Here is an 11,158-nt window from a genome sequence, read left to right on the forward strand (position 1 = left end):
CCTGATCATTTATGTATACATTTGTCTATATCTATCTCGATTCGTTTTGGCTGTTACAAACAACCGTTATGTGAACAAAATTAATATACCCTTGTGCACAAGTGCGCTCGGGTATAAAAATCAAAAGCTTTACTTTTAAAGATTATTTTGAAGGTCAGATTGTATCAAAAATACCTTGAATGTTTGTACTTTTTTAAAATGAGTTTTTAGGTTCTTGCAAGCATGAAATGGATTCATGGATGGAAAGGAAAAAATCAAGATAATTTTTTTATCCAACGAAATTATTTTTCCTGAATTTTCCAACTCAAAACATTTAAAATGCTGCTAATTTTATTTCGCTAGTTTTTTTTTGTTACTGAGATATTCGATTTTGTCACGAAAAAAATTCAATTTCCACACTGTGCGTCCGTTGTTGCCACTACAGATTGCAGATTGAATAGTTTTTAGTTGGTGCTGAAGCTGGAGCTAAGGGCGTTCTATGGATTCTTTGCGAGAAGAAAGCTTCTACAGCTACTTGTNAACTCAAAACATTTAAAATGCTGCTAATTTTATTTCGCTAGTTTTTTTTTTGTTACTGAGATATTCGATTTTGTCACGAAAAAAATTCCATTTCCACACTGTGCGTCCGTTGTTGCCACTACAGATTGCAGATTGAATAGTTTTTAGTTGGTGCTGAAGCTGGGGCTGAAGCTGGAGCTAAGGGCGTTCTATGGATTCTTTGCGAGAAGAAAGCTTCTACAGCTACATGATTTTTGGTGAGCATCAATTTACTGACATTAGGGTGGTACGTTGGGGTGACAAGAACTGAAATCTGGTGAATAAGCACTAGTACATATTTAAGTTAAATGAGCTTTGAAACAAAAGGAATTCTTCGAGAATTCGAATGTCTTCGAGACAAGAACATCGATATATGTACATATGTATTATACTTTAAGATCCGACCACGTTCGGCAAAAAAATAGCCTTCGAATCGAAATACTATCTTAATTTACTAACATTAGAGTGGTAGGGTGATAAGAACTGAGATCTGATGGAAAGGACTAGAACAGGGCCCTTGAGGTCAATAAACGTTGAAACAAAAGAAATTGTATCCTCGAGACAAGAACATCGATAGATCGTATTTTAATATCCCACTGTAAATGCCGAAAGTATGACGAAAAATGTAAAAAGGTGAACCCTACATTCGAATAAAAACATTTTNAACAAAAGAAATTGTATCCTCGAGACAAGAACATCGATAGATCGTATTTTAATATCCCACTGTAAATACCGAAAGTATGACGAAAAATGTAAAAAGGTGAACCCTACATTCGAATAAAAACATTTGTTTCCCAAAAATACTTTAGACTTAGCGTGTACAGCGAAATTTGTTTTCTAGTACGGTCTAATGACCATGTAATGGGTGGTCCATAAGTGGTTTCATTTTAAAAATTAACAAAAATCATTTGACTATGTCCATATGTCTATGTCCAAGTCCATGTCTTCAATTTCCGGTCACAAAAAATCGTTTATTGCGATCACCGTTGACCGAAATGGCGAATTGACTTCTCGACCGTCACATGCGGATTTTCCGAAAGATGATTTTTCCATCGAAACCGTTATCCGTTTCGTTTACAAGCATAAAACGATTCATTTTTGTTCCGCGGAGATATGATACTGACTTTCCTGCAGGAAAGATCTGTCGCTGTCAAAATAATATATGATTACAAAAAAACACTATATGTAACACCCTTTATATATGGCGGCTACATCAGCTACGTTATAGCTAGGGNAATATATGATTACAAAAAAACACTATATGTAACACCCTTTATATATGGCGGCTACATCAGCTACGTTAGCTAGTGTTTTTCGAACTTTTTTTAAGGCCACAATCTTTGCTAAGTATCCTTCTTATTCTTCAAATGAGCTGCCCATAGACATGGTGGCGAGAATAATACATACATTTTTTTGCCGGGAAAAAATGTTTAAGTCAAAAAAGTCATTGACTTATCAAACTGATCTGGTATATTTCATGGATCTTCACGATTATAAGCATAGGTGCAACTGTTATTTAAAGTAAAGTGAAAAAAGGTAATTGCCGATACCCAAAATATCATAGCCGATTTGTAAAGAGACAAGCTAGCTAGCTTTAGCTATTTTTTCTTGGCTTAAAAATTTTTTAATTTCTTTATGAAAATATAGCTCACTTATTATCTAAACAAACCATGTAAAATTCGACGAAATTTAACAAATATTCATCAAAATTTTAAACTCTTTAATCAGATGTTTTATAATGTTTTTGAGTATGCAGTTTTGTAGGCCATTACATTTTACTATAATAAAGTGCAATTTTGAAGTTGCTAGGACTTACCTTTAATTTTTGGCAATATTTTTTACATATTTTCTTCTATACATATCTTTTTGTATGGAAACATGAGCAAAAGCTTCCACAAAAATAATTGCCAAAATAAACGGTAAGTCCTAGGTACTTAAAATTTGCACATGACATGCTTTTCGTATGATAACGAACTGCACTTTCATAAGAAAATAATAAACACTAAATAAACGACAAAAATGTGTTTTCCCTATTTATATATTCGCCACTGTGAAGTCAGCGGAAAACCAAACCGCGTAGTAATTTAAAATGCAACACTGTTTCTGTCAACTGTCAAATTTTGAAAAACTGCGTCATTTGTGTTATGTTTGACAGTCATTGAAAGCAGACCAACCTCGTGACTTTCGACGAAAATTGAAAAAAGTTAATTTCTTAAGCCATGAGCTACTTACACCTCGTCCAGTATATTCTCCCTATTAAACCTCCTCCAACTTTTTCCTGTTTTCAAACCTAAAAAATGGCTTGGTGGTAAACGATTTTGGTTGGATAAAGAGGTAATGTCTATGTAGATCCTTGCGGATTTCTATTATTTGGAAAGGATATAAATATTGAAAAAGAACTGAACTGAACTAAATGTACATACGTAGCAAAAAAAGGTTATGTTGAGAAATACATAAATTTTTTTGCCGGGAAAAAATGTTTAAGTCAAAAAAGTCATTGACTTATCAAACTGCTCTCGTATATTTCATGAATCTTTTCCGCCAAGCCACAAATCGCATTTTCCTCAATGGGAAGTGATTGGCGGCGCAAAAGTGCACACGTCCAAAGGTATCCTTTCTCAATTTCTGCCGCCATCTTCCTCTCTCTAGATAACATATAGTGGATGTTGTTGTTGTTGTTGTAGCAGCATACAAGTTCCCCAAAGAGTTTTTGCGGAGTGTTGCTGGAGTGACAGTCCTTGGCCAGATATAAATCTGGGTCGTTCCGGTTACGTAGACCCGACTGTCGTGGGAACGAACATATAGTGGATCTATTTTATAACTGTTTCATATATTCCTTCTAATCTAGCCGCTCGAGGATATGTAGTTAACTGTATATAACATTGCCAAACAAACCTCAACATAAGCGAAGAATACCATTTTGTACTAACCCACCACTCGATCAGTTTCAGTTTGCGCTCCATGCTCTCTAGAATGTGGATTGTTCGGCTGATCTACCCGAAGTTTAGGAATTAAGGTCATACTAATTTTTTCGCAAGAGTGAACATGTGGTCCGGACAGCACCTTAAAACGTTTAAGCTTTTCTTAACCCACATTTTAGTATCTTCGGCGTGTATATGTGGGTCAGGTCACTTGAAGTCATCAAAAGAGACAAGAGATAGCCTCACTGACACCTCAGTCACTACTCGGGGTGCTATGTACCAACTCAATATCTCTGCCTGCGTCAGGGATTTACTCGCTTCCCAGATCATCGGTAGAGAGGGAGAGTCTTTAGAAGTGTCTAGAAGCGACGTGATTCAAGATCAATCAGATTTTCTGAGGCAGGCAAGCGACACCGGAAATATCTATAAAAGCTTAATATTGATATTCGGAACCAACCTCTTCCTTTTGGGGGTTTAATAACCTAATCCAAAGTTGACTGCCCCTTCAAGGAGTACATTTTTCCGGCCGCGGTTTGAGAACTCTGACCTTTTAGTGCTTGATTATTATCGATAAACGGACGTCCGTAAACCTAGCTGTCCCAAGTCGCCAAAAATCAATAAAAATTAGCTAGGAATTAGGTGTCTTTTAGGTGTTCCTCAACGCCACTAAAACTAATTTAGTAGCTCCATTGCTTTCCTAGAAATCAGCAAATATGTGTGGGTCAGCTAGGTTTCGTTCTTGGTGTTTCCGACAGGGTAGAGGTGGATATGAAGATGACACAACGCCGAAACCAAATTTGACAAGGGATGACGGAAAATCGTTACACAATAAATTGAAAAATAGTCTTGGGTAATAGGAACTACTTTTACGTACATTATAGTCCTCCCACCTTTGGAGCTCTAGTCTAGTGGGTAAACTGGAAAAAATCGCAGTCAAAACATATTCGGAAGATTGCAGAAATTCGTAAGCCTCGGTAAATTGAGCGCTGTGAGAAGCAGGATAAGGTTGAGCCTTCAACTTACACACGTCACAGGAGCAGCTGAAAAAAGAAGCCTTAAATTTAAAGAATCAAAATAGTGCAGGCAAAGTGACTATAGACCCGCACCGATCTTGGGTGAACATATGAGAGTACAAAATAACTAGTTTGGTTTAAAGCTGACTCGAATCATTTTAAGTCTTTCTAGTATGTCCAGTTCATAACTTTTTCATGAATTTCAACTAAGGAAGGACATAGGCTTACCGAAAACATATCATTATCATATAACCGAACAGTAAAAATTGCGGATTTCGCCGGACTCTGTGTCTAATCGAGGGATCCTTAGGTTAGGCAACTTACGAGTGCGTCGTCTTTCAGGAAAAGACCTGCTCTATAGAAAGACTATTTTCACTACGGCAAACTAAAAAGCATTTGTCGTGAAATATGTGAAAACACATTGCCAAATGCGGCAAGTATCGAGCGATTTACAATAAAATTAGGCACTGAATCATTCAGAAGACTTGCTAAATCGACTGTCTGTTTTTGGATCGAAAGGCCTATGAAATGGATAAGGAAAGTCGAACAAAACAAAGTCATCAACATTTTTTATAGCGAAAACATACATATATATATAGACTCTATTCGAGAAAGACATTATCTCAACTACCAAGCTGCATGGAAAGCGTTAAGAATCCAAAGTAGTACAGACGAAAATAGTTTAGAAATTTCGGGTTGACATTTTTGAGCACCACAACGTCATACTTTCGGCTTTTTCAGAGATATGTACATTAGCAGAATACAATGTATGTGGAAGGGAACGAAATGAAGACATGGCTTTGAAATGCAAATCAGCCTGGATTGTCCAAGATCCCCAGATCGATATTGCCAAAACTCAGAGCCGCAGTTGAATAAGTTGTCGCTGGTACTGTGTACGGTGTTTTATCCATTTAACTACAGAGACATTAGCCAAAACCAAACGGGGGATTAAGCGCCAAGGCCTCTCTATTACCTTCGGATTATGACTTCAGCAATTTCTAATTTTTAATGCCGTTTTCGTGTCTACCAAAAAATTTTGCCCTTTCATTGCCCTCTTTGAACAAACGGTAAGGAGAGGGCAATGAAAAGGCCACATTTTTTGAAGAAACTAAAACGCCATAAATAAATTCTGCTTGATTTTGAAATCCTTTAACTAACTTATAAGTGTAAATATTTACCGACTTCACATAACAGTTAATGCTCTATAAAAACGGTATAGGTACACCGAAAAATGAATGAAAAGAATAAAAAATAAGTAAGCAATTGTTTTTCTTAAAATTTCAGACCTTTTACCGTAATTTGTTTGAATAAATCGAGTCAAAGGTCAAAAATTTTAAGAAAAAGCAATCGCTTAAATTTTATTCATAAGGTCCCATGAACTATATTTTAATTTAAAATTCGTAAAAATAAATACATATGTATGTAAATAAACTTGAGCGGTAAACAATATCACTTTGAAAAGGCTGTCCTATTAATATGACCGATATTGTACATACAGTATCGGTCATATATATAGCACGCCATTTCAAAGTGATATTGTGTGCCACTTATGTTTATTTATTTATTTTTAAGAATTTTCAATTAAAATTTAGTTCATTCTCAGACAAACCCCATATATACCCAAGTTTAACAATTTGTAGAAAACTTCAAAAAAGTGCAACAAAATTTCACCTAAATTTCAAACTTTTTTCTCGGAAGTGTTAGAATTTTTTTGAGTACACAGTTTTTTAGCCCCTGCAATTTTAGTCTGATAATGTGCAAATTTCAAGTGGCTACGAATTACCGTTAATTTTTTAGAATTTTTTTTTGTCGCATTGGCTTCCATATAATGAATAAACTCAATTTATTTGTATATGGAAGAAAACCGCAACACCTTTGGCGAAAAAAATTCTAAAAAATCAACGGTAACCTTTAGCCACTTGAAACTTGCACATTATCAGACTAAAATTGATTGGGCTATAAAACTGTGTATTCAGAAAAATTCTAACACTTCCGAGAAAAAAGTTTGAAATTTATATGAAAATTTTTTGCACTTTTTTGTAGTATTCTACAAATTGTTAAACTTGGGTTTATATGGGTATTGTTAGAGAAAGAACTATATTTTAATTGAAAATTCTTAAAAATAAATAAATAAACATAAGTGGCACACAATATCACTTTGAAATGGCGTGCTATAGATATGACCGATACTGTACCTACATATGTTCATAAAAATAATACATATTAACTTACCACCTTCTGCTTCACTTTTGCGGGGCGCACTAATGGCGGCTGGTGTGGAACTAGCACTGGCGGCAATCGGATTGGTCAAACCGAAACTAGAAGGTTTCTTCCAGCCACGCCAATTGTTGCATAGCGATTCTGGTTCTGAACTCCAACTGCAAAGCGAATCTTCTTCGAAGCGATCCGAATCGTCAAAACTAAAACGATCAATTTCTTCTGGGTTCCACTCTGCTGCTCCGGCACCCGCTGCGGCGCCTTGCTCGCCAGCACCTCCTGCAACGTTAGCGGCTGCCGCAACGTTAGCGGCTGCAGCGGCACCGCCAGCGCCATTACGTCGCGATCCCTCTGCAGCATTTCCACCACCAGCAGCGTTATTGCCGCCGCCACTACCACCACCACCACCACCGTTTCCGTTGTTACCGCTGCGATTCGCCAGGATGCTGGTATTTTATACAACAAGGGCTATCGTAATAGTACTATGCTTATTATATATGTATGTCTGAGAAATTTTTCTCAAAATTGTGCGGGTGGCGTACGTGATTAATTATTAATTTACTTAGTTTTTTTTTTTGTACGCGACACGACGGATGATTTAACTTTTTCGTACGATTATGTGTTAGTTGATGAATGTATGCATTTTTGTGTGTGTGCGCATGTGTCTTCGCGTAAAACCATTAGTAAAGGCGAAATTCTACTCACTTAGTTAAGTTTTCTTATAATTATGTATGTATGTACATTTATTTTACAATAAGCAAATAATATTGTGTTGAATCCGTTTCTTTAAATAATTACCGACAAGAAATCCCGTACAACTTCGGCGACGATACTGACAGACCACCACGGTATTAATTATTTAGTCTTTCTACACTTATTTGCTATTCTTTTGTTTTCAAGTCCCAGACGATGAGCTCCATAAGCGAGCCCGTTGTTGATGCAATTTTACAAGCACGTCCTCGATGTCTGCGCGGCCTTTCACTAATGTTGGGGGTATTTGATTTCCTTTTTGGTTATTCGACTGGCCCCCACCTAAACTCTGAGCAAGGGACGACAATAACACGAAGGTTGATGCAAAACAAAACGAGAACCGACCAAACGGGATTGCAGGCAGCGAGTAATAACCGCGACAGCCCAACTCAACAGAAACCAACGATACGGATGGGTTCAATAACGCTGGTCGTGAGTGCGTCGACGATGACACAAAGCAGCGCTGTTGTAGTCTCCAACAACCAGTTCAAAAAGCAGAGCAGCAGCAGTGAAGACTGAGCCACCAGCTGCTCGTCTTTTCGATTTTCTTTCAAGATCTTTTTCGTTTGCTTTTCTTTCACACCTTTTCCTATTATCAATCGTGCTTTAACATTTCAATTCGCCCTAATCATAACTTTGTTCTTGTTTACGTTGTGTTTATTGTTGTTGTTATCACAAGCTCTTCGCCTTGTGTTGTCTTCTTTTCGCTGCATAACCAGTCTTTTTTCTGCTTTTTCTATGCTTCCACCACTTTTGCTTTCTTTCACATTAAAATTCACTTCCAAGTTCCAAGCGCCCCTTCCCAATTCTATGGCCAGTGGAGTCTCATTACTAAAATATGTATGTAACTTCACACAATATTACTTTTGGATAAATACGAATTGTAGAGATATACTTTTTCCTCAGATCAGAATCAGAACTGATTTTGGATTTTAAATTAGTCTTTGCTGAGGAAATTATTCAATTTTACCACCGAAAGTTATATGAACCAAATCCCCTGACAATGCTAGGCGGAGCAGTCGAGTTAACCACTCGGTTAGATTTGATGCTTCATTTCACCATTTCACACTTTTTTTTAACACATGTATGTTCCTTTCGCCGAATATAATAGTTTTCTACACATATTTCTATTTTTCTATGCGAAAATTTAATCAAAATCCCAATTTTTCATCGCCAAATTTTCACACACAAAATTTCTTTTGGAACACAAAACGCACACACACACTCGCAGGGTTGTCTAGTGCTACCAGCACGGATAAACGGTGTGGTAAAATTGCTAGAGAAAATGTCCACAAATCTCCAATACAATTGGGAATGTAAAATTTGCCTATTCCATATACGTACATATATAGTGCGTTGCTTTAAACGAAATGCTACTTGCACAATTAAATATCTAAGCGAGAAAAAGGTTTTTCAAATGATTTGAAAGGAAGCAGTTATCGAAGAATGTAGAAATTTAGTTGCATATAATTGTTGATGGGAAAATAGAATATTGCGATAGTGGTAAGGCTGTTGATTATCGATGCAATTGTGGAAAAGGAAAATTGCCTTCTCCCTCGCGCTTTCTTGCAGTGAGTGTGAATGCGAACGACTCTGAGTGATAACAGACTGTGCAAGGGAGATAACTATTGATTCGATTCTACGGCGAATTCACTAACGCAGAGGTGCAATTGAGTTAAATGTTTAGTTGGTTTTTTTTTTCAACTCAATAAACCTAATATTAACGACCGCATTTCTTCATAGCAAATTGCCAACTAGATTACATGATTAACTGTTATTTGCCACAAGCAAAAAAGGCAGTAGTGGAATTTACCCTGAATGTGCGCTGGAACGGTTTGGGATTCTTCAATAGTACATTAAGCCGTTTTCGTAGCAACCCNTTTTACTTATATACGGCCAACACCACCTTGTTAAATACGCCTTGATTACATGATTAACTGTTATTTGCCACAAGCAAAAAAGGCAGTAGGTGAATTTACCCTGAATGTGCGCTGGAACGGTTTGGGATTCTTCAATAGTACATTAAGCCGTTTTCGTAGCAACCGTGGGCCATGCTAGCACTTTTCCAGCAGTTTTGACAGTTCGGCATGCCATTGACACTTTTGACAGCTTAAAACTGCTGAACTTTCTTTTTTAATATCCGGTTAACGCAATTGGTTGGTGTTTTATTAAAGCTTTTTGAAATTTTGTTAAATATTTACTAAATCGGTGAATTTGTTTATAAAAGTTGTGTGTTTGAACTTAGAACAAATGTTTCTTAAGATAATGGGACACATCTTTTCCCATCAATTGGACTGTAGTGATGGATGCTAGCTAATTAATGAAACGTCTATTGTATGTTGCGATAGATTGGGGTGTTCCTTTGGCTCTTTTGCACTGTACAAACAAATTCATCGACAAAAATATTCAGTGAAAATACTGCGACTATTCTTCGTGATACAATTTTAATAATTTTGTTGTGTTCTATCCACTTGCAGTTGATCCAACCATATAAAAATGGCTCCCAGAAAGGCTAAAGCTCAAAAGGAAGAAGTCCAAGTGTCGTTGGGCCCACAAGTTCGTGATGGTGAATATGTTTTTGGCGTCGCTCACATTTATGCCAGTTTCAACGACACCTTCGTCCATGTAACCGATTTGTCGGGGCGTGAAACCATTGCTCGCGTCACTGGTGGTATGAAAGTAAAGGCCGATCGTGATGAAGCTTCACCCTACGCTGCTATGTTGGCTGCTCAAGTAAGTTGTGGAGCATACATTTATTTTAAACCATTTGGTACTAATGTATTCTCGTCGTTTCAGGATGTCGCTGAAAAGTGCAAGACTCTGGGCATCACTGCACTACACATTAAATTGCGTGCAACTGGTGGTAATAAGACCAAAACTCCCGGACCAGGTGCTCAATCTGCGTTGCGTGCTTTGGCTCGTTCTTCAATGAAAATTGGTCGCATTGAGGATGTGACACCTATCCCATCAGATTCTACACGTAGGAAGGGTGGTCGTCGTGGTCGCCGTTTGTAAGCTTTATCAAAAATGCACTATTATTTTTGTGTGTATTTTTATGGTTCATACGCGTATCATGCGTAGAGTATAAAAATTGAAATCAGAAAAAAATACAGATTTTTTAATATAAGTGGTGAAAACTTCAATTTCGTGCTGTTTTTTGTTGGCTTAAGAAGCAGTGGATGTGTCGATGACTAAAGAAAAACATTTGAAGAAGAAATGTGATTTTCCGTTAGCTTGACAAGCAAACAATGGCGCGTCTGGTCCGGTCCAATTAAGCAATAGAACTTAGATTGCCAGGATATAGCGATAGAAGATTCGGGATTGTTTAGCTTAACATCAGAATACAAAATGTGCGCAGCCATGGTGATATGCTAGTATTCTACTAGATTGCTCAAGTTACGACTTTTTGTTGTTGTAGCAACATACAAATTCCCCAAAGACATTTTGGGGAGTGTTGCTGGAGTGACAGTCCTTGGCCAGATATAAATCTGGGTCGTTCCGGTTACGTAGACCCGACTGTCGTGGGAACGGTTACAACTTTTTCATTTCTTTCGGTTTAGAAAAGAGACTGATGCTTGGAATTTTGATGTTTTCGAATGCACCCCGCTAAATATGGGCAAACCATTCATAAAAAATTCATTCTACTTGCTGATAAGAAATATACATAATTTGTTAAAATATAGAAAAGGCTTTCGTTAGGAATACAAACGTGAATATGTA

General features: G+C 37.1%; 2 protein-coding genes and 1 long non-coding RNA gene across 3 annotated transcripts in view; 1 reads left to right on the top strand and 2 right to left on the bottom strand.

The window, feature by feature from the left end:
• The window catches only part of Dora (zinc finger SWIM domain-containing dorado), a gene marked incomplete at its 5' end in the record, with an annotated part of 55,623 nt that extends 48,481 nt beyond the window's left edge, over nt 1-7,142 (bottom strand). The window contains one exon of the mRNA XM_017617060.1: nt 6,704-7,142. Within this exon, the coding sequence (XP_017472549.1) occupies nt 6,704-7,142 (439 nt within the window). The remainder of the gene's footprint in view (nt 1-6,703) is intronic.
• Nucleotides 7,143-7,254: 112 nt separating this feature from the next.
• On the bottom strand, nt 7,255-8,634 carry LOC108363634 (uncharacterized). Its single transcript, XR_001847638.1, has 2 exons — nt 8,409-8,634; nt 7,255-8,286 (listed from the first exon to the last, which is right to left on the bottom strand). It is a non-coding gene; the product is annotated as an uncharacterized LOC108363634 (long non-coding RNA).
• Nucleotides 8,635-9,504: 870 nt separating this feature from the next.
• On the top strand, nt 9,505-10,581 carry LOC108363635 (40S ribosomal protein S14). Its single transcript, XM_017617058.1, has 3 exons — nt 9,505-9,594; nt 9,916-10,171; nt 10,235-10,581. Exons 2-3 carry the CDS (start codon nt 9,935-9,937, stop codon nt 10,451-10,453), a joined length of 456 nt encoding a protein of 151 aa, XP_017472547.1. The 5' UTR covers nt 9,505-9,594; nt 9,916-9,934; the 3' UTR covers nt 10,454-10,581.
• The last annotated feature ends 577 nt before the right edge of the window (nt 10,582-11,158 follow it).

The sequence above is a fragment of the Rhagoletis zephyria genome, unplaced genomic scaffold, assembly GCF_001687245.7.
Source record: "Rhagoletis zephyria isolate East Lansing unplaced genomic scaffold, Rhagoletis_zephyria_1.1 Rzeph_scaffold_01321, whole genome shotgun sequence".
NCBI lineage: Eukaryota > Metazoa > Arthropoda > Insecta > Diptera > Tephritidae > Rhagoletis > Rhagoletis zephyria.